The following is a 27457-nucleotide window of genomic DNA, read 5'->3' as shown; positions in this document are numbered from 1 at the left end:
ATGATGTCTGTTTACTCTGTCCTGTATACTCTGGTGCTGTTCTCTGAGCTGAGCAGCCACTTTGTCACCACAGCCATGCCTGCAACTAAAGTAGAAGACGGCTTAGCAGAGCAAGAAGGCCTGGGTTTGTTACTGGGGGACGAGCCCATGACTGATCCTGCTGTGGTTCCTCCAGCGTACAGACAAAGCCGTGTGCTGGACAACATCGTGAGGGATGAAGATGGAAGCCCTAGAATCATCATCGTCTCGGTAAGTGTCACATCGCAATTGTTAAAGACTCTTTAAAGGGTAACTAATATGGTTAATAAATCATTTAGTAATGCTTTATAAATCAGTTATAAGCCATTAATAAGAAAAACATTCAGGTTGCCAGGTTGTATACTTTTCACAACCTGGCAACCCGAACAGTTACGTCAGGACTATGTTTTAGATAGAAAGTAGTTCCAATGAAAATTGCTCAGTGAGGTCTAATGCACCAATTTCTGCGTTTTCTGCATCAATTCATGGTGAAAATTCAGGCACCAGGTGACAATTCAAAATGTAATGTAATATAATGTAGTAAACTAGCAAACAACACTTATAAACATAAACTCAAAAAACATTATCTATAAGCTATCTTATAAGCTGCCATCAAAACTGGTTTTGAGACTTTTCGAGAAATAAACTCCTAATATCAGACCCCCTCCTCCATGGGGATCAGCCAGGCAGTTGCTTCCTCTTCTTTCCATTTTATGGCAGATTACAACCATTGCTTCTGAGGCTGCATCCCTATGTGCACACATACAGCATAGAGAGTTATTATAAGGTCAAAGCACTGAACATTTTTGATTAAAAAAATTTAACAGCCGTGTGTCTTTCCAAAAACAATGTGCCGGCTGTGCTGTATAATGATATAATGCATTCAACAGCAGTTTTCATTTGAACTACTTTCTAGAAATAGTCCCTATGAAAACTGTTGGCAGCATTTTCTGGATGGAGAAATTGCTGTTGAATATTTTTCAATGCTGTGAGCATCTTTTTTTTGTTATTTGGGTAAACCAACCCTACAAAGCTCAACAACAAATGAATCCAATCCAAAATGACCAGCTATTTGGATTATTCTTAGTTAATTCATCCCAAATAAATGTATCTGGCTTGTCTCTGTTTGCAGTCATTGAACTCTGCCAACGACAGTCATGCATCATAACTAGTTATTGTATGAGATTTCTTTCTATAAACAACCGCAGCTAACCAAAGTTCAACAACAACAAAGAGCACATTATCTCCATCCTGCGCCTGAACATTTGACCCCTTTCAATTGGTCACCGTCCTCGTGTCTACTGTTAAGTCAATATTTCATACACATCTATGAAAATATTTTACGGCACCGTTGGAAAACCGGGAAATACTATTAGCTGAAAAGGTCAAATGATCACAAGCCTATAAAGATTTATTGGAATCACAGTGGGAAGAATGATGATATATCTGTGCTCCCTCAAACGTTTGGCTGCGATGTGTAAAGAGTTTATCTGGCGGCTGCGTCTCCTGTGTGTCATGAACATGGTGGTTATCTCTGCGGTAAATGGGGAACAGGCAGCCATGATGGAGAGAACAAAGCCATCTGGGTGAACTGGAGCAGTGGAAGAAAACAGGCCACTGTGATGTAGTAAAAAACAGGGAAACACATTTCTTCCATTTGGGGTTCCTGTGGCTTGGATCAGCTGGTAAAGACAGATCCAACACCTGGGCTGCAAGTGAAAAAGATAACGTTTGAAAGCTTTTGCGAATTTGCGGCACCTTGAGTTCAGAGCCTGCTGCATGGAAATATGTGTGTGGGCTAATGATGTCACATGTAATCACTGATCAACACGGTGTTTCAGGACATGAGGCTGAAAGGACACAGTATTCGTGGCCTGGACCAGGACTTCACCCGGAGCCTTCCTCTGCTCACAGAGCGAAGCTTGAGCCACATTCCTGCCGAGCGCAGTTTGAAAATGAATCGCAGAAACACCGACCTGGACAGTAAGGATCCATATCTGACCAATAAAGTTGTCATACAGGACCATTTTAAAGTTTTTAATATTCATATTTACTAATACAAGTATTCTTTCCTTCTCTTTCTAGTGCTGCGGTGTATGATAGGACGAGTGTACCGACCCTGCTGGGAGGTATAACCGTTTCCCCCGTGCTGCCGTCCTCCCTTGAATGTGCTGTAAAAATTTCCTTATGTGTTACACTGATGTGCATTTCCTTCTAGAAAATGAGTGCAAAAAAAATAAATATATAAAACAAAATAAAAGTTTATTAAAAAGGAAAAGTCTGTTATATTTGCAGAGTTGATTTCACTGGTTAAATATACTATACAACAAATGATTAAATACATTTCAAGCACAAAGTAGGGCTTGTCTTGATGAAAGGTCATGCGATTCATTTGCCTGGCTCTGTCCAAAGTTGTAAAATCATCCTACCAGCAGCTCTAAATTGATCTTGTTTAGCAGAGCCAGGCTAGCCTAAAATAAGCTAATCTGCTAGCTCTAGCTTTATATTTAGTGTACAGACATGTGTGGTATCGATCTCCTCATCTATCGTTCAGAAAGTAAATGAGCGTATTTCCCAAAAGAAATCAGTTAATTAAAACAACAGTCAACAGATTAACAGAGACTGTAAGTGGCTGAACTTTCACATACAAGACAAGACTTGTCAGTGAGAGAAAATAAGTCAGCTGCTTTGTATGAACGCCATTTGACAGAGAGTCCATTGTGCCAACCATTAGACTCTGAAGAAGCTGGTTAGCTTCCCCTGCCCGGCTATCAGCTTCTTCTTACTTGAGGCCTTGCTGACAGTCTTGCCAGGCATTTTGACTGAGACACTCGTGGGCTGTTTCTTCTGTGGAGGCTCATTCTCTGATCCTCCATGTCGGTCAGAATCCACCTGCTTCCTCTTGTTGCCCTTGCTCTGCATCTGGATGCCAGTTTTCCTTCTACTGCCCGGGCCCGCACCTCTGTTTTGGGCATTTTCACTTCTTTGGCTGAGAGCAGCCCCCCGCTGCACAACGCTATGCTCCCTGTTTGGACATTCAGAGGCAGGCTTGGCTGGAAAGATTGAAACAAAGCAAAAGCAAGTATGACAACCTGGTAGAGAAAAAAAGGGGGGGGGGGGTAAATGTTGTGACGAAATTGCTGACGTTAGCGGCTAGTCGAGGCAGGCCGTGTGTTTATTCTGTGAAGCTGAAATTTAACATTTGTCATGTAACCTGATGGAGCCGAGCCTGAATTCCCACGGAACAAAAGACAGAAGGGGAAATGGGCAAAAAGTCTGTGAGAGAGTGTGTGTGTGTGCTTTTACTATAGATGTGGGTGTGAGCAGGTTTTATAGAACGGGGATTCATTTAATGGCTGATGTTAAGTAGCAGTCCCAAGGCTGGGGCTGGGAAGGGTTCAAGACCGGAGCTGAGAAGGTGTGGGCCTCAGTCCAGCTGTGTGACGTCAGAGGAAACAGAAATCCATCCCAGCAGAAAGAAAAGTTGCACCGCTTGTGTTGACATTTTGAGCTTTTCTACGCATGCAGTGGAGCACGTCTGTAGGATTGAAGGTTGAATCTGTACCTGTGGTCGTCTCCTCCACAGCTGGGATGGTCTTTGGTTTGGGTGCTGGGTGCACACAGGTAGGGACCTGGCTGGTGCTTGGGAACTCCAGCACACGGTTCAGTGGCAGTTCTTCATCTTTGTATGTGCACGCAAACTGGGATCGAATGCCCTCTCTGGCCTGAAATAAACGGGAAAACAACAACTTTAATCCAGCTGATATGATATGGTGACATGGTTGATGAACAGTATGAAAGACTCAGGTCAGGGGGCCTTGGTGTCCGGCTTTCAAAACTTACTTTCTGGCTTTTACCCTCACTCACATTCAAATCTTCAGCGGTTCATGAAGGGAGCACCAAAATGTACAATGCACAGCCGTGTTAGCTCCTCTGTGAGCTTGTACTTAGCCACAGCAGTGCTTTGACCTAAATGCTAATCCTAGCATGGCAACATGCTCACATGACAATGCTAACATGCTGCTGTTTAACAGGTACAATGTTGGTCGCCATCTTAGCTTAGAGTGTTAGCATGCTGACATTTAATGTAACGATGGACAACAACAAATGGCATGAAACACAAAGTACAGCTGAGGCTGATGGAAATGCCGTTAGTTTTGCAGTTATTTGGTCATAAACCAAAGTATTTGACACATTAAAACTTTGACCTGATGATGGCGCTAGAAGAAAAGTGAAAGGATCATGAAAGTGATTATAAAGCATAATTAATAATGTTTCAAATCAATCTCTTCTGCTGTAATTAGCTAACCTATATAAACATTGCTGTATTTTTTGACTATGTGATCTTTTACACCGATTACAGGCCACCTGACAATTACATTAAGTCATTGATAAAAAGGTTGACGAGTCATTCATTAGTCCAACTTCACACCACTTTAAAACAGGAGAAACAGTTTTCTTCAATCATGCCCAAGACAGTAGAGCAGCACCTCGTTAAAAAGCCTGTTCAGACAGTCTAGTTAGTTATAACAAAGTGAATGATACTGAAGACTACAATCCCGGCCCTGGGGCACGCAGATCCACAGCTTTTTCATCCGCTGTTTGATCTACGCCTGCTTGGGATTATCACAATCCAAGGATTTCACCCTTCAGGCCAGTGGGCCACAGGAGGGAGGAGAAATCTGAGGGAAAAATACAGCGAGCAAAGCTGGGTGGGTCCGTAAAGCACAAAGGGATCAAAGCCTTTGTGCTTTTCAAAAGAACTTCTTAAAAGAGCACCTAAAACAACAGTAACCCTAAGAATGAGGCACACTTCAATAATGGAGCTAAAAATGTATGCTGCCCTGGTTGCATGCTAATAAAACATATCTGAAACGCCCCTGAAACAATGGGAGGGGATGGAAGAGTGAACACGGCCAAACTATGACTGACGGAGAACATCTAATCCAATTACAACAGGTGGGAGCCCAACGTGGCACCGTGTGGTCAGACGGCCCTCATTCCTCTAAAGATGGCTGTCCTGAAATAACCTCTGCACACCGCCTGACACGACACTGGAGACACCTGACCAAGACATTCCTGGTAGTGCTTCCAAAAGCAGGTGCAAGCAATTTCTGCAGCTTTATATTTTGACATGTGTTCTCACACGCAGGTGATAAAAAAAAAGGGAGAACGAGTAACAGGTGCACCGAGAGTACGATCACCATCAGAGAGCGATACAATCGTTCTGAAATGAAATGCACGCACGGCAGTATTATCATGTTTATCAAATGCATCTTTGCACAAACATCATTACTGACGTCACAGAAGAGCAACACCAAAGAGTTTTGGTGAAGTGTTTTTTTCTGTGTGGATCATCTGTGGCACTGAGAAAGAGATTTGGAAATGTCCCAAAAGCAGAAACAAAATTTGTCCATCTCCGTGTGTGCCAGTTGACGTCAGCGCATGATGAAACCGCTGGAGAAGTCTGGGATAAAGTCATTCAGCAGACAACAGGAAACAATAACCTTTCAAGTTTCCCTTGCTAGTCGAATTACGCGACTGATATGGCATCTTCAAAGTGAAATTGATGCAGAAAGCTTCCGCTCACCGAGTTCAGGAAGCGGTGAGCTGCCCAGGGACCATTACAGCGCACTCAAACAGGAAGGCGGCCAGATTGTGGGGAGCTAAAATGACATCTGCTAGCGCAATCAAATAAAGGAGCCATTTCACAAAATGTGTTTAGCATACATGTTCAAAAAGGAGTTCACACAGCGGAGCTACTTCATGTTAAAAGATCGGTCCTACCTTAAAATCTAAAGCTGGTCTTGTCAGTGTGTTTTGGGTGACTCAGAAATTGTGAAGTGCATGCAGGGGTGGAAGAAGTACTCGCACAGGTCGCAATACCTCACTGTAAAAAAAGACTCCTGCATTCAAAATCTGACTCCGGTAAAAGTATGAAAGCATCATCAGCAAAATGTGTAAAAGTACTCATTAGTACCCCTTCAGAGTGAGATTACATAAATATTATGTAATTGGATTATTGACAGATTATAAGTGATGCGTTAGCATGTAAGCAGCTGGAAAAGCCCGACCAATACTGGATTTTTTTAAGACGATACTGATGTTGATATTTGGGAGTTAAAAAACCCTGATAATGATATATTGGCTGAGATCATTAAAAGAAAAATCTTAATACAAAGAGTATTTCACTGATTTAGCATAGCACTCCTATCCTCCTCGAACCAGAGATATCGCCCTTCTTATTCCATACAGTCTTCTTTCTTGTCAAAACCTGGCGCCTACATTACCCACAACGCAACTTGCTGCGTTACGCTAATAGCTCCAGACTTTTTTTTTTTTCCCCCAGTTTCAAACTTGTAGTCTTCATCCCCAACCAACGCCGACTCGAGTGACATCACTTGAGGACAATTATCAGATTTTGCGCAGCTCCCTCTGGAGTATCGTACGCCTCAAGAGTTCCCCTTTAAAAGAATTGTGACCAAGATACATACTGAGAGGGACGTCAACTTGTCAGCGCTCTCTGAGAGGGACGTCAACTTGTCAGCGCTCTCTGGTGGACAAACTATGTAATGGCGCCACTATTTCTAAGTTACCTCAAACTTTGAAAAAAGTACTAAAAAGGCATCAGCCTATAAAATCCAGTATAGGTTGGGCAAGTACCTTAAGTTACTTTCCACTGCTGAGTTTATGTTATGATAACTGCGAGTACTAAATCAAGAGTCTGGTGAAATATTCCTCTTTGTTCGACAGATTAAATTGCAACAACAAAAACACACAAAATTAAAGTCTTATTGGTAACAAAAGCTATATAAATCAGTGTGACAGATTCTCTCACATTGACTCTATATAAACATCAGCCGAGCTCACATGCAGGAAGGAAGAGGTATCGATATCACATATACAGTATGTTATATTGTGCACTGTAAGCAAATGGACCTGAGCCCTGACAATAGGATAGCTTATCATCAGTACTGGTTAATGGTTTGAATCCCCCACGAATACGTCGTTTTATGCCATGGATTTAAACAGCACCCTCAAACCAACACTAAGAGCTAAAACACAGCTGTGCAAACGTGAACGGTGGAAGTCCGTTAAGATGTGAGCTTCAGCTAAGAAAAATAAATAACATAATACCAGGGAGAAATTACAGGATGTAAAGACATTATTTTCAATGTTTGTACATCTGATTCAATTTGAAGTAACTGATGGTTTGGATTTGGGGCGAAGGGGCCCACGTTACCTTGGGTTTGAGCAGGTCTAGTCGGCTCTGGACTCTGTTCTTTAGAGGTTCTGGAGAACATCCAGTAGACACTTCAGGGGATCTGAGGGGCGAGCCACAATGAGAGGCAAAGACAAGAGGTTTATAAATTAGAAAAGCTAGAAGGTTACATGGTCACGCTGACCAAGACGTCTTCTTAAAAACACAAAGCAGCTTTACACAAAAAAAAAAAAAAAGGTTTTCACGAACGTCAGACTGAGACAATGTTGTGCTTTTGCAACAAATTGGATATCAGCCATTCAATGTCATCCACCTCAGACATAATGTAGGCCCCCCCCCGAACCACAGCCAGTGGCTATTTTTTTGTGTTATTATTTTTATTTCAGATGTTTGACCGGAGAAATTGTTCCAGTGTGGTGTGGGAGGATTTTCCCCCATACGAGTTGTAGAGTCTCATGTTGGTCTAATTGCTGTTTCAGGGGCTTTCCCACTCTGACTGAATCATGTGGTAGTGAAATCTAATTCAAAGCTCTGTGAGATTACTTTTTTTTCATAGTAAAATATTACCTTTTAATTTACCAGTGTTGTACTTGACCCCTGAAGGATGTAACAAAGCGCTTATTTGAATACCACACTGCATGAGTTTCTGGATTCACTGTGATAGGTGAGCTTCAGGCAGAACACGCTCGGTAAACGTCAAAACATCAGCCATTGCAGACTTTGACCTTGGGCCAAGTTAGAGCTGTTTGGCTGCAACTAACAATTGATTAATCATTGGTTAATCTGTTGGCTACTTTGTACGATTCATTAATCGTTCAGCCTGTACAATGTCAGAAGATAGTGAAATTATAAAACATGACATCTTTTTGTTTTGTCTCTACAGCCATGCTAGCAGCTCTACGAGGCTGTACTTAGCCACAGCAGTGCTTTGAGCTAAAAGCTAACGCTAGCATGGCAACACGCTCATAATGATAAAAACATAAACATGCTGATGTTTTGCAGATATACTGTCTACCATAGTCACCATCATGACCATCACTACATGTGCTAATTAGCACTAAATACTTTGAAGTTTTGAAGGTATTTGGTCATAAATGTATAAATTATTGCACAAACTAAAACTTTGACCTGATAATGGACCCAGAGGAAAAGTTAAGGGATCATTTCATTCAAAACTACAAATTTCAACCTCATGGCGGCGCTAGAAGAAAGGTCTGGGATCACCAAAGTCAGTAGGATATCATCTGAGGATCATGAATGTCTGTACCATAGATATTATAGAGATATTTCAGTCTGGACCAAAGTGGTGAACAGACATTACCAGCCCTAAAACCACTGCTAGCAAAATCTAATTAAACCTCCTGTAACATATGACCCCTATTAGAAATATGAATGGCTTTTCAGTTAAATCCCAGTTGGTGCTGTTTGACTATTTGAGCCAACCTGAACAACACGAGGACGCAGGTCCCTTCGGCTCCACTGAGGACAGGCTGGTCCTCAGAGAGCAGGTCTGCCTTGTTCTCACACAGAGGAGTCAGAGCTTCTTCATCCAGCAGAGCCATCAGCACCTTCACAGTGTCCCGACCTCCGTATGCCGTGGCGTGATTGACTGCGTAAGCCTTTGGCTGGAGGGGAACAGCAACACAATTACAGTCAGCGCGCTGTCAGCTCACGTAGCCGACTGTTAAAGAAGATGAAGTGGGTTTTGTGTGGATGTATGGATTTCAGGAGAGACGCAAAAGCCAAAACTGTAGCTGACTGGCTGGACAGCAGAGGTTATACATTACCCTGGCAGGGCTTATCCCAGTCCCGCTTCCATTAGCAGACCGTTTCTGGATCTGGTGTAGCTGGCAGATCCTCTCCTTCAGCTCCTTTGTCGTCTCTTCGGCTGCAGCGTACACTTCATCTCCACTGCTGCGTCCCTTCACCAGCACTGCCCTGATGGCGGTCACCAGCCGGGCTCCACATACACTGAGAATTAAACACAGTGACGGTCACAATGACATCTGCTGAGACAGCTGTAGGTAGAGAAAAAAAACAACCTGCATTTGTTTTGGAAAGCAATAGACTTTTTCTTCTGCAGAACACACACACACACATACAGGTTTTCATCTGGATGGAATTAATAGTGTTCAAGAGTTCAGCCAATATTTGCCAACATGAATAACTCTCTCCTAAAACTGAAAACCAAGAAAAGCCAGGGCCTTCGTCTGAATGTCTTCAAAAGATATACTGCAGCTTCACTTTCAATTAATTGGACACTGACTTTAAGGGCTCAGAGTAATTGTTTCGGTGTTAACATCCAGTTGAGCTTTATTTCACTGTAACGCAGCTTTGCCAATGTTAACAGTTATGAAGCAGAAAATATGCTCCAAATCCCTGTTAAAGTCACCCCGGGCACTGTCACTGCTCTCACCAAAACTCCAGGATTTTCCCCTTTATAGTTTTGGTGGTGGTGGTGGTGGTGGGTGTGTGTGGGGGGGGGGGTTCGTCCTTGCTCGCACACCGTATGCGCTGCGTGTCCAAAAATCATAGCAACATATCACTTCTGTAGGTTTCTAACAGTCAAGTGCACTAAAGCATGCAAGAAAAGATCGCAGTAAGGTGGAGAGGCGGTGGTCCGACCCTGACCCGGCTCTGATGTGAGTGAGCGGGGCTCAGTAACAGAATCATTTGGGAAAACAGATGTTCGGTGAACAAGGGGCCCTGGACTCTCCATAGAAGGTGTTTGTATGAGGAAATACAGTACTCCACCGAGAGCGTAAAGGCACTGCCTGTTGAAAGACACATGTTGGCCGAGTTCAGCGTCTCATCAGACGTGGAGCGCTCTCATCAGCCTGCATGAACTGAGCACCCTCGGAAGAATCCACTACTACACAAACATCTCAATGTGTTGTTATGGCTCGGCTCAGTGAAGCTAACGGCGCTACTGGGACTGCTACAAAGGGTGCCTTCAACAGCTTCGCCTCAGAAAAGCTCCACCCTCTCATGATTGAACGGCTAAATCATTTCTGATAACCACTTTTGTTGTGGTGCCAAATGCTCTGACATCAGAAATAATCTGTAATGGTATGGAGAATGATCTGCGGATAATTCATCAAAGTAAGAGCAAGGACAAGTTATTTAAAAAGACTTTGATGTAGCAAAGATGAACATGCTTTAGCAATCCAAATGTTATCAAGCTTAGATGGGAGTCATTACAGGGATTTGAAGGAAATAACAAGGAGCTGCAGTGGGACAGGTGGATTTGATGATCACAGGTGTGATTTCAGTGCACAGGTGTCTGCCAGGCCGATACACCCGGCTGTAAATATTCCTACCAGCAGCAGCAGCAGCAGCAGCAGCAGCCCCCCCGAGAACTGAGCTTAGTTCAGCTTTCAGAATTTACTTCAATTCAGAGAGGAAACAGAATTTAACCTGAACTTGAATTTCAGGGAGCGGTGAAGCAATTCAAAGAAAATCCCACTCAGACATAAATCAAGAGTCTCACTGTATTTGACCTCAGTCACTGCCAGATACTGAAATGTGCTCAATTTTCTTGGAATCTCTGAATTCCCCTAATCAGCTCTCTGGGAATGGAATATGTTTATTTGAGTATTAGACTACAATAAAGTAAATACAGCATTTTGTACCAATGCAGTACTTGAAATGGAAATTTGCTGGTTTGGCATGTTTAGGATAAGCGCCTACAAATAAGTGATTTATGCCTGATTAAAAGAAGGTGGCATTAAGATTTCATTCCATTTTTTTTTTATTCAATTTCTCGATTCGGAAAGCTTGGGGGACACAGTAAGTCTGGTGATATTCCAAAATATTCTTGGTGATTTGTTTTACCACTGGACAGAGCCAAGGTAGCCGTTTCCCCCTGTTTCCAGTCTTTGTGCTAAGCTAAGCTAACCAGCTGCTGGCTGTAGCCTTATATTTAACTGACAGACTAACTCTCCGCCAGAAAGCGAATAAGCATATTTCCCAAAACTATTCCTTTTAGTGTTTGTTACTACTATACTGGAACTTGTTTGGTTACTTGTAGATGGCTTTTATTTTTTAATTCTGAGCGTCTCTGCCTGGACCACAGACAAGAAGACTGCGATGACTCTTGTCGTTCTCGTGAACCATCAAACCACTAAGTCCTGATAATTTCCTAGAAATCTCCAAGCTCTATGGCGGTCCAACACTGATGTCTAATCTGGTCTGGATAGTCTTTCTAAGTACAGTTGGAACAGGACCACAAACAAATAGATCTTGAGACTGTCCAAGGTTTTTCTTTCAGACTCTCTCATAACATCTCTTCTATGCTATCCTCAGATGAAGAGCCAGTAGGCGATTTGCTTTAGCCTAGCATAAAGACTGTAAGCTGGTGGTAACACCAGTGAGTCAAATTTAGAGGTGCTGCCAGGCTAACAGACTAGCTATTTCCCCCTACGTCTTTATGCTAAGCTAAGATACTGGCTGCAGCTTCATAGTTAGCCCACAGACATGACTTCTCATCTAACTCTCTGCAAGAAAGTGAATTAGGGAATTTTCCAAAATGTCAAACTATTCCTGTAATGTATAAAGGCTCGATATCTACAACACATGAAAATATATGTACAATACAAGATGAGTGATTCGTATTCCTCTGAATTTTCACTTCTACTCCCTTTGTCTAACGTATGAAATACAACTCTGAGAGACTTTTACAACTTCCATCTAAACTTGGTTTATATTCAAAAGCTGAACTGGAAACTAAAAAGAATTTACAGTTTCAGTCCTGAATGGAGCACATCCCGGCCTCCCAACATCTACAGCTCATTCTGTCACAAGAAGGGAGACGTTACTTCAAACACAACAGTAAAACAGGGAGCAAGTCATACTTTGCGAGGGTCTGCGCACAGCCCAAACTTTGAGGCCGCACCGACTGAGCATGCTCAAGATAACAAATGGATGCTTGAAAGTGTCTCCGAGCCTTTAAACTGCTTTATGTACCTTGGGTCAGGAATCTCCCCCAGGATTTCTTCCAGGTTGTCTACAAACTGGACAAAGTCCGACAGGCCTTTCACATGTTTCCTCAGCGGGTCAGACTCAGCTGGAGCGTAGCCCTTCCCTCCGAGCTGGATGGCCCTCACAAAAGATGTGACTGCCTGCAAAAGCAAGAAATCGTTTTGATTTTCTAGTGAAGTGTGAATATGTCACGACTAAAGCCTGAGCACATGCCGAGCGTGGATGTTTCTTACCAAGAAGAGAGAAGTTTTGCTGTTGCGTGCGGCGTGCTTTACGTCAGTAAATGCCTGTCGTCCAAGAGCGCGACTAGGGACGTCAAGGGTCAGCGCCAAGGCCATGTCGTTCTTGGAGTTCACAAGCAAATTCAGATAGCAGCAGAAAACCCTTCTCACTGCCATTTTCACCTATTGGTAATAAATGGAATAAACATTACAGTACACCATTATCATTGTATGCTTATTTGCATTCTGTTGGAGAGTTAGATGAGGAAATCGATACCACTCTCATATCTGTCCACTAAATAGGAAGCTGCAGCCGTTTAGCTTAGCTTAGCACAAAGGCTGGAAACAGGCTCAAACAGCTAGCCTGGCTCTGTCCAAAGGTAACAAAAGCCAACTTTTAAAAACGCCTCTAAAGCAAGACATAAACATGTTAATTAGTGAGTTTTTGAGGTGTTTGAAGGGGGATTTTGTTACTTTTGGACAATGGCAGGCTAGCTGTTTTAGCCTGTTTCCAGTCTTTGTGCCATGCTAAGCTACAGACAGACACGTCTCATCTAAATCTCCACCAGAAAGAGAATCAGCATATTTCCCAAAATGCTGAACTATTCCTTTAGTGAAACCTTTGGCTTGAGGCCAGTCCAGGTCATGTTTATAAACTACCAAAAAAAAGGGACAGTAGCTTTACTGCCAGAGTAAAAACCACTAAAAACAGCAGCTGACAGCCCGTATTAAACTCCAGAAATTACATCACTTTAACTGGTGGTGCAGCAGCAAGCCTCCACTAAAAAACTCATAAATTCACAAGTGACAGAGAAGAGTGGAGGAAAGAGACTCTGTTACAGAAGCTCTTGTCCAGCCCCACATTGTGTTGTGTTTTACACATCTGTCTGGTAATTGAATTCACATTGCGCTCTTAAATCTAAGTGATATGATATAGCGTTCCTGTCAATAAGAGCAGGATGGATTCCAGACAGAAATTAAAGTACGCTGAAGACTAGGAAAGTTAATGCATTATTGCCAGCGGGAGAAAAAGCATTTCATTTTCCTGGGGAAAAAAAACAAACAAAAAAAAAAAACTTGATAAGGAGGTTAAAGGGCAAAGTGGAAAGAGGGGTTTCGTATGGTCGTTTAAGAAATAAGTTGCACTTTTTATTACTGGGCCTACCTGTGAGCTGTAGGGCCTGCTTTTACTAGACGGTGTTGACGGGACTGTGGAGTCTGGCAACTCTGAGACCTCCATGTTGCCTGATAAGAACTCAAACAGCTGGATCTTGGCGAAAGAATTAAAAAAAAAAAAAAGGAGATAAATCAATTGATCTCTAACTCAGTAGCCAATCTGATCATCCACAATCATCATCATCAGTCTGATTTCAACCAGCTCTTGCTCACCGGGCTCACAGGCTCCTCTTGGGCCGAGTCCACGAGTTTCAGCTGTTTGTACATGGAGAGGATATCAACCAGGTCCACAGTGTTGGAGCTTTTCAGGAAGGATTCGTATGCCTCCAGGATGAGATCATAGTTCTCCAAGCGTACAAAGTTGGGGGGTGGCAGGTGAAGTTTGTCTAACAGTAAGTGTTTCCAGGCCATCAGGACATCACTCAGAGCCACTTTGAACTCTCCGCCGTGCTGTCACAGGAAGAGAGAAAACAGTGAAAGCAGCAGCCATAATTACTGACGGCCTGGAACCAATCAGTTCAAAAGCAGAAAGACCTTCTCCTGCAGTCCAAAAATGGGCCATGAGCGGTCTCAGCCGGAAATCTGCGGTAATGTCATCAGTTGTAGACGTGATGACAGTCAGCCTGATGGTTCAATTGAATTATGCCATGATGATGATGATGATGAAATGGGATTGTACAGCCTCACTTTTGGGCCATGAGACGACTTACAGCAAGAACACAGAAAATATTGATAATGTTTTATTCCTCTTTCACTGAAAGTGTTTCAACCTTTTCTTTTCTTTGTTGGTTTACCTCCCCTTTGTGCGAGGATAAGAACTGATAACAAGGTGTTGTTAGCCTCAGCAAAACACAGATCCTTCACACAGCTTAATGCTGAATGAGACAGATTTATAAATGCACTTTTTGACATAAAGTGCCTTCGCGGTGTTGGGTATTGTTGGCCAGCTATGGATTTACCACTGCCATTAACACATGTGTATTTCAGCTTTTTCCTTATTGTATTTTTAGACTGTTTTATGTGTGTGCATTTCTGTTTGCCAACTGTTTCCATGAATTGCTCCTTGAGGGACGGATAAAACATTTTGAATTTAAATCAAATTGAAGCGAGGCTGTCGTGAATAAAAGAATCAGTGGTTACCTGCTTATTAATTTCTGCCATGGCCAGCTGCAGCACCATCAACATGCCATCAGCTCCATGAATGGTGGTCCTCTCAGACTGTAAAACCCTGTGGCACCCTCTCCTGAAGACTTTAACCATCACCTTTAGACGGTCTCCTAAAGCCTCCATTTTCCCCTAAAACAGCAGTGAAGGAAAACACTCAAAACCTGTGAAAACGTGGCTTACTAGACTTACAACAAAGAAAGACAATTGTGAAATCACTTTACTCTGGTTTCTCTTTTACATGACTTTGAATAAACCAGGTTTTACTGCAGAAAGCTGACTATAACAATAAAGATCTCTGAACAGGTTGTAAAGAAAGGAAAACCTTCAGGTTCGTTGGCCTCGGTGGCACAATAGCACTAAGAAAGCTTAAATTACTATTTACACTGTGCCTTAATATCAGCTCCCACAAGATGCACACATATAACAAAGAGTATTCTATGTTTATGGCTACATTAAATCACAGACAATGTTAATCTGATGGTGCAAACCTCTAATATTGTTGTACTTAGCCTCCGAGAACACTCGTACACGACCAAAAGCAGCTGTTTGAATTTTTAAATTGCCGATGACGTTTACTGCATCCTGACCAATCAATTTGTAGTGGACGACAATGGGAGAGTATTTTTCTCCTGCATTCATTTTTTTATAGTTTCGAGTGAAAATACGAAAACGTGTTTTTCAGGTTAAAGTTAAACTCTGTGGCTCAACAGTATACCAATATATCGAGACGTGGTTTAGATGTTTTCATTTACGTTGCGCGAAATCCCCCCCGACGTTTGTACTCAATGGTGCATTCCATGTCGAACCCGGAACTATCGTGAAGACATGTCAAACGCGCGCACCATTTGATTCAAAGAAATTCTTGAAAATAAGGTGGTAAAGTATATCAGTCAGTACTGTATTCTGAATCGGAATAGACTCTCATAAGCAAGAGGTAATTATTAAGTTGTAAATCGGAGCGTTAAATTGTGAAAATGGGCAATATAAACTTTTGTTTGGCTAATTGCTAACTAGCTCTGCATTTATAGCTGAGCCAGATTGCAGTCACGTTTTAGCTCTTTGCCAGGTGACACATTACCGTTGTGTGTAGCGTTATCTATTACATGAACACGGTAGCTGTGTGTGTAACACAACGTTAGCTCACATAATATAATATAGCTAGTTAGCCTTGTACCAAAATAACCCGTATACCAGCCTTTTTACTGTCTTTTAGTGAGAAAGTTTCACCACAGTTCCATTTCGGCATTGCCTGGCTTAATTGTATACGTATTAACTTATGAGGTAGGCTTTATTAAAGCATTCACTAGTCGATAGTCTAATGCAGAATTCGGCACCTGTATTTTACTATGATCTTCGCTGGTTCATTGAGGGAATATCGGCCTAAACTCGTATTTAGCCCCAGCTATAGTTAAACATATCTCAGATAAAGCACTGCTTTGTGTGTGCCGAATTGAAAGGTGACCGATATAGTTAGGTAAAAATACCCACATTGTGCCATACTAGTTATGCATGCCTCTGTGCCTACTAAGATATATAAAACAAGGTGATATTTGAGTACGGTTTGGTCTGATGTTCTCTCCAAGCATTATGACAAATATCTAGTTCACACCCTGTGAAGTGTCTGGTTTAACTGTCTAACTGTGATTTTGTTTTATGATATTGAACTGAACATGAGCAGTCAGCATTATGCCATATTGTGTTTTGAGAATATATCAACATCAGTGCTCAAAAGTGTTTTTTTTATTTTATTTAATTTTTTCGTTTGTTAGATAGAATCACATATAAATTCTCACATTTTTAATCCACTATAGATTAAGGAATGGCTGTTTGTGTCTAATCCATCTAATTAATGAATTGACAAATAAAGGCACTTAATTAAATACATTGAATTAATGCAAAAATCAAATTTATATCATCTCCCAATAGATAGACAATAGATATTGTCAAATTAATGCCTAATGTTGTTCAGCATTAACTACGGTGATTTATTGATCAGATGTTGCTCTTTTCACTGTGATGAACGAAGCATTAGACAAACATTTCTCTGATCTTTTATTCTGATGTGTTACAGTGGAAGCTGTGATCTGAAGCCAGCTTTACCAGGACACAGCATGCAGGAGGACTCGAGCCGCACTCCCAGTTACACGGTGGCATGTGAGGACTATGTTCATGTGGTTGAATTCAGTCCTTTCAGCTCTGGTACCCCTGTCTCTCTTCTGGCCTATGGTGGAAACCAGTATGTGGTAGTGGGCACATGCCTGTTCCAGGTAAGAGATGCAGCTTCATACAACCTGGTTTACCTACATTAACGGCCAGTATATTCATCCCTGAACACATACTTGTTCCCACAGGAGGAGGATATGGAGGTTGAGGGAGTTGAATTCAATGTTCTTCGAGCTTTCCATCATGAATTGCGTGTCGATGCTCTGGCCTGGAGCCCTGAGTCCCGGCTGGACAGGATACCCACTATCAGGTACTGCTGCTTTATTTCCAGCACCTTTGGGTGATATTGTGATCAAGTTGCAGAATGGTAGTTTCTGTCTGTCTGTGTCTTGACTTGAGTAGATTTTGGAGCACCTTGCTGCATAAATTGTAAACTGAGATTGACAAAACCTTGACAAAAACAGGGGCAACAGAATTTCCAGTGTGATTGATTAGCTGTTACGTTACATTCATATAATTTGGTAGATGTTTTTATCCAACGCAGGGTTAGTTTGGGGTTTAATGTTACGTTTGATGGACATGCCCCTCTACCAGCTAAGCCGTCCATCCATCATGTGAAGTGAGCTAACATATTTGCTAAGTCATTAATCAGTTTAAGTAAGTACATTATAAGCATAACTGGCTGTTTTTAATATAAGATGGTGTTTAAGGTGGGAGATCTGGTAGTGCCTCTTGTTATGTAAGAGGTCATCAGACCATTGTAATAGGATTAGGAGGCCATACTTTACGCCCACATCAAAAACCTGACATCTCTGTCTTTAAACACAACAGGATAATGATTCACAAACACTCCTTGTGACCAGAACAAGAGGCAGTTGTAGAGAAAGCACAGCAGCCACGCTGTGTGAAAGTAGTTATAACCGCCTCTCACTGTCACACTGCAGCTGCCAGGATGTGAGCCAAGTTTTTTCAGGTGGCCTTGGACAGGAGGGAAGTAGCCTAACTGTAGATTGTTAGAAAGCAAGAGTTTCCTCCTAATTGGAGCGGTGGATGGGAAGGTTCCGCGGTCCCCCCGGAGGTGTTTAAGCTTTCTGTAATTGAAAAGGAAAGGCAGCGATAATTCCTGGCCTTCTGTGGTTTACTCCACAGGGCCCTCGAGCCAGCCCTGTGACGTGCGCAAATGTTATTGCGCTGATGACTGCCCACTCAGGTTCCATCCCTCCCTTCGATCTGCACATAGCCGTGCCTTCCAGGAAAAGTACAACGTTCTCACGGGCTTGCCTCAAGCAGGGGCCCAGAAAGAGCGAGAGAGATGAGGGGAGGAGAGGGGGCTGTAGCTGCAGCGCTGCCACCGTCCACTTCAGCAGCTTGTAATGAAGGTCTGAGGAGTACCGAAGACCAGACACCCCACACATAACAACAGTCAGGAAGAAGCATATATCAATCAACTGAGTAAATACAGTAGACAACACACTAAACAACAGGTAAACTTATATTTCTTTATGCCTTTTTTATTAGAGAGCTGACAGTGAAGAGTTGACAGGAGGGCAAAGAGAGATGAGGAATGAACAAAGGTCTCCAGCTGGACTTGAATCAGGGACGCTGAGACTCTTGGTCAGCAGTTATGTCACTAAGCAAACCACAAATCCTGCTCGCGGGAAACGACAGGGATCGACATCCTTCAGTAAATTATATATGCTATATGCTGGAAGCCGAGTGGTCAAGATGCAGATCATAGAACTGCAATTTCCCAGAGAAAAAGGCAATTTTTAATATAAATACAAAAAAAGCAAGTAATTTCAGTCTACAGGTGTAGAGTGTCACATATCATTTGATTCAGTGTTATAAGACAAATTAGGCACACCATTGTGCACTATATAAATCAGCTTACTGCTTGTTAGAAAATGAAGAACTAGCGAGGTCGATGTTCCCTCTGTTCCCCAGAAAGTTCTCCTGTTTCACACAAAACGTGTGTTCACTTTGTGTTTTCAGGTCTCTGTCCATGTGTACTCTGTTGTGATGTCACATAGGAAAGGATAAACTCTGGTCTCTCATTTGTGTCTTGTGCTAAAACAATAACCACAGAGCTCTACAACAGCAAAACTGAAATTCACTGATGTTTCCCTTTTAAACAGTGTCTTTTTATTCTTTTAAGCAAGATTATTGGAGATCAATCAAGAAAATGGCTTTGACATTAAAGTTAAAAAAAAGCAAAAAGGTGTGTTCCACGCTTCACTCCAAAGTACAACACTAATTTGTAGGGTTAGCAGGCCTCTCCTAATATAATCTAATCTACTGTAGCAGTAATACCCTGAAGCACGTTAAGGGTGTTTGTAGTGACATCATGCCAAATCCATCTGTGCCTGCGACTGAAAATGTGTGAACCGCTGCCTGTTTATTCTGGTGATATGTGTGTATTTTTCTTGTCATAAGTGAGTTAGTGTAATTGTGTGAATAATTGCAGGCACTGGTGTATACTACGACTGATTAGAGGGAAAGTCCTCTGCCTGGCTCTGCACAGGTTTTTGAACAGAGACATGCGTAAATGGCGTGAGGAATCTTGTTTTTCTCCGTGTTTATCTTAGCTTGCAATTAGAATCTCCCTGGCAGCGTTTCTACTGATCACTGTCCAAGTTTCTACCACACACACTGACACTCTCATCCAGAGGTGTCAGTCTAGGCGGCTGCAGGCATGTATGTAGAAAGAGATGTCGTCTGTCATTGGGTCCGTACAGTCTGACTCTGTTTTGATGTTCTCTCTTTGTTTATTTTTATATCCTCTCTTTCTTTTCCTCTTCCTCTCTCTCTCTCTCTCTCTGCAGATTTTGCACCGCTGCAGCTGACAGAAAGCTACGCCTGCTGACTTCTGATCTGCAGGACAGACATGAAGTCAAGGTAGTGCAACATCTGGAGCACATTGGCCAGAATTGCGCCTGTCAGTTGGCATCAAACTTTCTTTACTTAGCACTGACATTCGGTACTTAGCGATTATGTAGCCGTACACACAGAAAGCAGACGGTCTAGTAAGCCCAAGTTTGCTAGAAAACAGTTTATTGATCATGTGTTTGCTGTTTTTGTTTACATATTGTTTTTCTGCGCTGTTGCCTAGGTGATGGAGGGCCACACCAGCTACATTAACCATTTGGTGTTCGAGCCCACAGAGGGGAAACAAATTGCTTCCGTCAGTGATGACCACACTTGCAGGTCCAAACCCTTTTATTTCCGTCTGTGTGTCTGTGTGTGTGTGTGTGTGTCTGTGTGTGTGTGTCTGTGTGTGTGTGTCTGTGTGTGTGTGTCTTGTGTGTGTGTGTGTATGTGTATGTGTGTGTGTGTGTATGTGTGTGTGTGTGTATGTGTGTGTGTGTGTGTGTGTGTGTGTGTGTGTGTTCCCAGCTTCTGATTTTCAGTTCTGTTCTCTGTTAATGGTGCAGAAAGTCCTGACTGTGTTTCCACAGTGAAACATGATGCTAAGCACAACATGCTCCGGTGTGACTGTGCGTAAGCACAGAGCTGCTTTGTAGCTTTTCTAGCTAATTGGTTAAATATGGAAATCCAATTAGCTGCAGAAAGATTTTCCTCTCTAAGGGGGACCTATAACAAGGTCCCCAAATTTTCCTTTTCAATTAATGCTAGAGGAGGGAAAAAGTGTGTCAGTAGCCAGGGTCACCCCAGGGACAAACCCCTCTACATCAGCAGGCTGGTTCTCCTGCAGCATGCAGTACTGGACCCTGTTCTTATACTGTTAAAGTACAGTAAGTGTCATTTGAATTCATTTTGATACTTGGCAGGTGAAGACCAGGGCTGCAACTAACAACTCTTTTCAGTACTTCATTGTTGATTAATCTGCCGATTATTTAGTCAATTAATTGTTTTTTAGAGAAAAATGTTTGAAAATGGTGGAAAATATGCATCACAGTTTCCAATAGTCTCAGGTGACGTCTTCACATGACTTCTTCTGTGCGGCCAACAGCCCAAAACCCCAAAATGTTCAGTTTACAATGATACAAAACAGAGGAAAGCAGCAAATCCTCATATTCAAGAAGTTGGAACCAGAACAAACTTTCTTTAAAGATTAATCATAGCTATTTATTTTGTTGATCAATGAACCAGTTAATCTGCCAGTTATCATCTCAGTTTCTGAAGTTTCGAGTTGTGTTGTTGCTGGCTTACATTTGGATGAATCCCTCTATGACCAGTTAAAGATCCTGCACTAGACTTTGAAGACTGGCACATTGAAAGTCTGGTTCGATGTTTGTTGTTATGTCACTTGAACTTCTTCAAGTTTTAAATGAATGAATGAAACAAAACGCATCTTTGAAATAATTGTAACTTGGCCCATGTAGCCTAATCATAAACAACAGTAGCATCCACAGAAAACAGGCTCCACTGTTCCCTGCAGTGTTAAGGTTGTACTGTAAGGCAGTTGTAAGGGACGTATAGTGTCGGCTTATGATCCAGCCCTAGTATAAACAGTTTCTGCTTAATGTTTATCTTAGATCTGGCAGCTGGTTCATTTGTCATTATAAAACACTTTGACAGTCCCAGGCTTGATGATGGTCCTCTCCTGGTCAGTGCCTTGTCCTGCCACATCAGGCCTGTCTGAGATCGCACCACACACACACACACACACACACACACACACACACACACACACACACACACTCTCTCTCCTCTTCCCCTGCCTCCGCTGACCGGCCAGAGAAAACAGGAGTGCGCTCCATCTGCTGAAAGATTTAAATTCTGTCATGTTGAGAAAATATGGGACGCCGGAGGAAGACAGAGGTGGAACAAGGGATAGATCAAGTTAACAGGAGAGGACCTTCCAGTCAGCCCACACAAACTGAGCCTCCATATGAGAGGAGGAAACTGGGAAATGTATGCCTGCATGTATAGGCTCATGACCTCTCCATCGCTCTGTTAGGTTTGGCAGCAGTGCCTCTTCTATAAGTTTGCTTAGCTTTGTCATCACTGTCCCCTGCAGTTGTGGGAACTCTGCTGTTGCCAACATGCAACCTGACGCTGCAGCATCGAGGTGGGGGACCAGACTCCGCTCCCTCAGGGGAGTTTACATTTGGTTCATGTAATCTAAACAGCTCGTGGTATCGGTGTAAGTAGAGTCGGGGTGAGTCTGTGGGGAAATGTGCCACCTAGAGATCACAAGGGCAAACTGCAGGATCCTGAGGGGATTTGGGGTTGACTGAGTTCGCAGATGAACTCGGGATAACGCACACCTGCTGCTGCTGCTGCTGCTGCTGCTGCTGCTGCTGCTGCTGCTGCATTATGTATATGGTTTAAAGCATTTTGTCCTGTTCTTTGTGATAATCCGTTTGCTTTTCTCGATCCCTTATGTTGTGTAAGGGAAATTACAACAGCTTGATATCTCATCTACGCTTTCAACCAATCTTTTGTCCAAACCTGTTTTTGACTGGCATGCCCCCACAGCCCTATCAGATGACCTACCCATAATGTTCTAAACATGCTCTGATGAATGGATTACAAACTGGGTGTTATTCAATATTATTAGGTATGAAAAAAAAATGGATTTGTTTTTTTTTTCATACAATTAAACTATAAATGTTTAGGTTGCTGTAGCAGAAGCTGGATGTTTCAGCCATTTGTTATCCATTACTTTTAGCTAGCTGTTTCAAGCATTCATCAGTTACTTTTAGCTGTCTATATCAGCTATTTTGCCATTACTTTCTGTCGTCTATTCCACCCGTTGAGCTATTACTTTTACCTGTCTTTTTCAACTGTTTAGCCATAGACTTTTAGTTACATATTTCACCCACTTATCCATTACTTTTAGCGTGCTATTTCAACTTCTCTGCTCGCTTGCTAGCTAGTTTTCACACACTCAGTCAAAGTGCCATCCCGATGAACACGTCAAATGGTTTCAATAACTCTTTCAGCAGTAAAACCGTGATATTTTTAAAAACAGATACTGTTGGTTGCCAAAATAAAACGTTGACCAGGTCCTGTTGAAGTCGATGCTGATCCAAACATTGCGCACCTCAACCAGGGCGACCCTGCGAGGCACTGTGATGGGATTCTTCCAGTTCTCTCCCTCCAGAGAGTCACCTTCGATTATTTACTCTGCTCTCTACAATAAATCAGATCACACAGCGCTAACGGCATTTCCCGTTTCCTCCACTTATGGGAAACATTGACAAACCGTAACGCTGTTTTCTCACTTAGATAACACAATACAGGACTTCAGATGTCCTTTTCAACTCTGTTGTACATGGAAGCGAAGTGTTATTGCTTGATGTAGTGTTATGCAATTACGCAGTGTTTTATCAGAGGCGGTCACGCGTGTTTTCGTGTCTCATGTCTTTCACCTCGTTTGGCAAAGGTTATGTTTTTTTGGGGAGCCGGTGCTCTCCATTTGAAGGGCAGAGTGGTTGACCACAGTTTGGCCGTTGGTGGTGTAGCGTGCAATTGAGCTCTGCTTGGCTAGTGGTCTGAAAGAATAGGGTTTAGTCGTTGTTTTCCTGGTGTGGTCTGGGGGTTTTTTCGTTTTTTTTTTTTTCTTCTTCTTTTCTTCCCAGCCTCACTCATGCTCCACGGTGGAGGCTCTGGCTGAGTCTGCACATGGGCAAAGGAAAGAAGCCCAGAGCTTCGACAGGGCTCTATCCTGCTGCAGGGGAGATGAGGCAGGAAAAGTTGAGTGTTTACTGAGGTCTTCATCTGAGACGGGGCATATCCTCCCCTACACCGCACCACTGAGGACATCAATCTCTCCAACAACACACTTGACATTTAGATGGTCTTTGGAGGTACTTTTTGGGCTTTATTAGATGATGTCTTCTGCATGACCTCATCAGTCAGCGCCTTCCCATGCTTCACAAGCGTTTGTTTTATATTCCCAGAAACACTTGCAGCCGCCACCCCCCACCCCTACGCCCCCTTCCCCACCTTTTCTTCTAGTTCAGGGATCGTTCAGATGTGGTTAACCATAGATCCAGGTCTCAGGACTCGCAGTTCTCGCCATCCAAGTGATCCATTACATCCGTGGTGTTCCTCAGCTGCTTTTGCTATCATAGGTCTTATTTAGTTTCAGAATCGACTGTTATTTAAATGAAGATTGGTCATAATCCTCACACGAGCTTTGAGTCTTGGTTGGCGTTTGCGCAAGTCAAAACAGAGGGGTCTTGCAAGCAAAGTAGGATGCTGTTCAACTTCTCTCCGCTGCTCTTCCTCAACTGACGTGCGTTCTGCTGCCCTCTCTGTACGCCACAGAGAATGAATGGCAGCGGGCCGCCCACAGCGAAACATTTGCTGTAATGTGAGTGGAGCGTAACGCAGACTCAGGCGAGGGTGATGTCCCCCACCCCCCTCCTGCCCCTGCTATCATAGCTCAATGTAATGTGAGGCTGGCATTTTCCCTGAAAGAGGAGTCCAGCATAAGTCTGTCTGTCTTCACTGCTCAGGGCCCAGATCTGAGAAAAGAGCCCTTTTTCCCTGGAAAAACACAAAGACCCTGTACATCACTTGCGCACAAGCAGCAGGAGTTAGATAAATTAGGAGCAAACATGAACTTGGATGAAAACATGTCGTCTATCACTGCCCACATTGTGTGCCATAAAAACTGAATTCTGTCAAAAAAATCATCAGAAGAAGAAACAACTAAATGCCCTTTTAAGAATATTTTGGCATACGCTAATGAGGAAACTTGTGACCTTTTTATATCCGTTAGGGTCAAGGCTGTGTGTGTGTGTTTCATGTAGGCCATCTGGACAATGAACTATCGTTTTGTTTTAGATCGAGCATCAAAAAGAAAGAAACCTTGGGAAGGTGAATTCTTTCAGATATTATGTAAGCATCTAAGGGTGGCTCAAATAACAATGCTATTTTTGGAACTGCTCTAAAACCCCATCTTTGTTGTTAATTAAGAGGTAGTGGGTTTTGTTTTGGATTTTAGACCAAGGTTCACATATCAAGTTGAATCAATCCGTAACATTACTAATGAGAACTGATGAAAAGCCCTGTGTTTGTTACCCCCTTCACAATAACCTGAGAACTATATGGGATTTTGCAAAGAGTTCACATTCAGTTTGTAATAAAATAGTTACACTTATAAAACTTGAATTTAATCAAATATAATGTTATTACCAAATAGACTAAAAGCAAACTAGGTCATACAAGGTATCGTTCTGTCTCATCAATTGTATTTTATTAGTGTTCATTTTAATACGCGTCTTAATGTATCTTACTCTTAAAAAACAGGGTGTGGGACCTGGATGGAAATGAAAGCACTACTCTCAGACTTCGCTCTCCTGGCATCAGTGTGTGCTGGCACCCGGAGGAAGCCTTTAAGGTAGGAGGGGTTTGTTTCAGATACAAGTTCATTTTCTGAGGTCAGACTTTCGAGTTAGTTTGTGTCTTTATGCAACTACGTACTGTACTTTCCAATCACATGAACTGCCCCGTTAACTCACCTTTTTATGGGATGGTTGGAGTGCCTTGTTTAATTGCCCTCACATACTCCTGACCTCATTCAGGCATCCTTATTGCTATCCAGCAAACCTACTAATTTCGTGAGTAGTCAAATGAGCCCAGTTAAGATTCTCCCCAGCTATAAAATGGAAATTACGCTGTGAAATATCCTTTTAATGAAATGAGAGGTATGCTCGAAACAAACTGGTCCGACCACGTCTGAAGTTCTGCTGCCATACAGAGAAGGACGGAAATCGTTCAAATGGGGATAACGGCACACACTTTCATTTTCTTCTTGAAGGCAGTCATAGAGTTGTAGTGGTTGTAAGATCTTAAGAGAAAAGGTCAAGCCCTGGCCAATCATGGGTGGGGGGGTTATGAAGCATACTGACGCCCTAAGCCAGTTGATGGAGTGCAGCCTGTCCAGGATGTTTCCCTTTCTCTACCATGGCATGCTGGGACAGACTCTGTACGCCACTGACTGAGAATAAGTGGGTATTGAAAATCGATGGATGATTAATGAGACACATAATGACATAAACTACTAACACTAGCTTAACTGACTCGTCTGTCCTCTCCAGTTAATGGTGGCAGAGAAGAAGGGAACAATCCGCTTCTACGACCTGGTGACCCAGCAGGCCATCCTGTCACTGGACTGCGGTCAGTCACCACTCATGTCAGCTGACTGGTGCCTCACGAACACGATCAAAGTCGGCGCTGTGGCGGGCAACGACTGGCTCATCTGGGACATAACTCGCTCCAGGTGACCGGGGGAGCGTGGGGTAATAGACTCTTGATGCTGCATAATGGCGCATGATTGGATGGGATGTGCCTAAAGCTTGTTTTTGTTCTTTGCAGTTACCCACAGGAAAAAAGACCAGCCCACATAGACAAAGCACGGTTATTCAAGTAAGAAAATGCATCTTTTTAACTGTTTTCACCTGCATTTTATGTCCCTGTGCACCCAGAACTTGCTAATTCAGGAGCTTAAGTCGACTACTTGTGGGTGCATGTAGATAAAACATTTTCATATGGATTAGTGTTGATCTCAAGCTGTTTTTAAAGACGGCATGACATTTTTGATTTAGTTTAAGTGCGTGATGACATTTAAAGAGATGTTGTTCTCCTCAGGTGGTCTCGAGCCAATGAAAGCCTCTTCGCCACCACTGGATGTCCAGGAAAGATCTGTAGTCAGTTACTCATCCACCATCTTGGCCACCCACAGGTCAGTGAAATGCTTTTCACAGTCCAGATCATTCACCTTTTAATGTACTCCACAGCTCCGGTCTCATATCACATACTGATGTCGTTACAGCCGGTGATGATCGGATCGGCCACAGTGGGATCGGGCCTCAGCTGGCACCGGACGCTCCCGCTCTGTGTGATCGGCGGCGATAGGAAACTTTGCTTTTGGATGACTGAAATGTAGACGGCACTTTCCATGGTGGATGACTACATCCTCCGTTTCTATTCTAGTAAATGTTCAATAAAATATTTTTCTGAGTATCTTCAGACTTTGTATGAGATTTTGATGGAAAATGGCTGCGTGCTTGAGCTTTGTTCTTTTTTTATTTCTGACTACCCCTTCAGGTCAGCTACAGATAAACAGCGGGCTGGTCGGGTCTCTGCGAAGAGCTCGTTTTTCTTTTCTCTTAAGAGTAAGTTATATCAGCCGTCTGTTATGTCCTGCCAAGAAAGCTGTAGTTCAAAGGAATGCATCGAGGAATCGGTGCCAACTCTCCACTTCACCAGTCAACATGATCATCGTACCACAGGTGTTCTCTCTCGGACTGTTTCTCAATTTTCTCGCTATCAATGACAGACTCTGAATCATATTAAGAATATACCTCTATGTGCTGTTCCACCTGCTGTGGTGCGCAGAAAATCCACAGGAAGGTTTGTATGAGGAAAAACTAGGAGGTCTGGCCGTGCTCCAGCTGTTAGACAGACCCTGCAGGGGTGGCGGTTGTAAGTGTAATCATAGGAAAAGCTTTGGGTAGCATGGGAGTCTGGGGGCATTTCAGGTCATCTCCAACTCCATGACATGCAAAACAAGCGGTTCGTGAGGATGCAG

General features: G+C 42.8%; 3 protein-coding genes across 3 annotated transcripts; 2 read left to right on the top strand and 1 right to left on the bottom strand.

Moving 5' to 3' along the window:
• On the top strand, positions 1-2153 carry pmch (pro-melanin-concentrating hormone). The gene is made up of 3 exons (XM_070929248.1): positions 1-249; positions 1860-2001; positions 2104-2153. Exons 1-3 carry the CDS (start codon positions 1-3, stop codon positions 2151-2153), a joined length of 441 nt encoding a protein of 146 aa, XP_070785349.1.
• Positions 2154-2748: 595 nt separating this feature from the next.
• Positions 2749-15303, bottom strand: parpbp (PARP1 binding protein). The gene is made up of 11 exons (XM_070928707.1): positions 15273-15303; positions 14758-14913; positions 13831-14067; positions 13607-13711; positions 12454-12624; positions 12206-12360; positions 9028-9211; positions 8684-8865; positions 7262-7343; positions 3584-3743; positions 2749-3071 (listed from the first exon to the last, which is right to left on the bottom strand). The coding sequence occupies exons 2-11, from the start codon at positions 14905-14907 to the stop codon at positions 2749-2751; spliced, it is 1749 nt and encodes a 582-aa protein (XP_070784808.1). The 5' UTR covers positions 14908-14913; positions 15273-15303.
• A 339-nt stretch (positions 15304-15642) lies between these two features.
• nup37 (nucleoporin 37) lies at positions 15643-26877 on the top strand. Its single transcript, XM_070928708.1, has 10 exons — positions 15643-15718; positions 16856-17051; positions 17136-17257; positions 19770-19842; positions 20057-20151; positions 25174-25264; positions 25965-26146; positions 26242-26292; positions 26515-26608; positions 26699-26877. The coding sequence occupies exons 2-10, from the start codon at positions 16896-16898 to the stop codon at positions 26810-26812; spliced, it is 978 nt and encodes a 325-aa protein (XP_070784809.1). The 5' UTR covers positions 15643-15718; positions 16856-16895; the 3' UTR covers positions 26813-26877.
• The last annotated feature ends 580 nt before the right edge of the window (positions 26878-27457 follow it).

This window comes from Enoplosus armatus, chromosome 22 (assembly GCF_043641665.1).
Source record: "Enoplosus armatus isolate fEnoArm2 chromosome 22, fEnoArm2.hap1, whole genome shotgun sequence".
In the NCBI taxonomy this organism is placed as follows: Eukaryota; Metazoa; Chordata; class Actinopteri; order Centrarchiformes; family Enoplosidae; genus Enoplosus; species Enoplosus armatus.
Note: the sequence above shows the minus strand (reverse complement) of the source record. Positions and strands in the feature narration are given on the sequence as shown.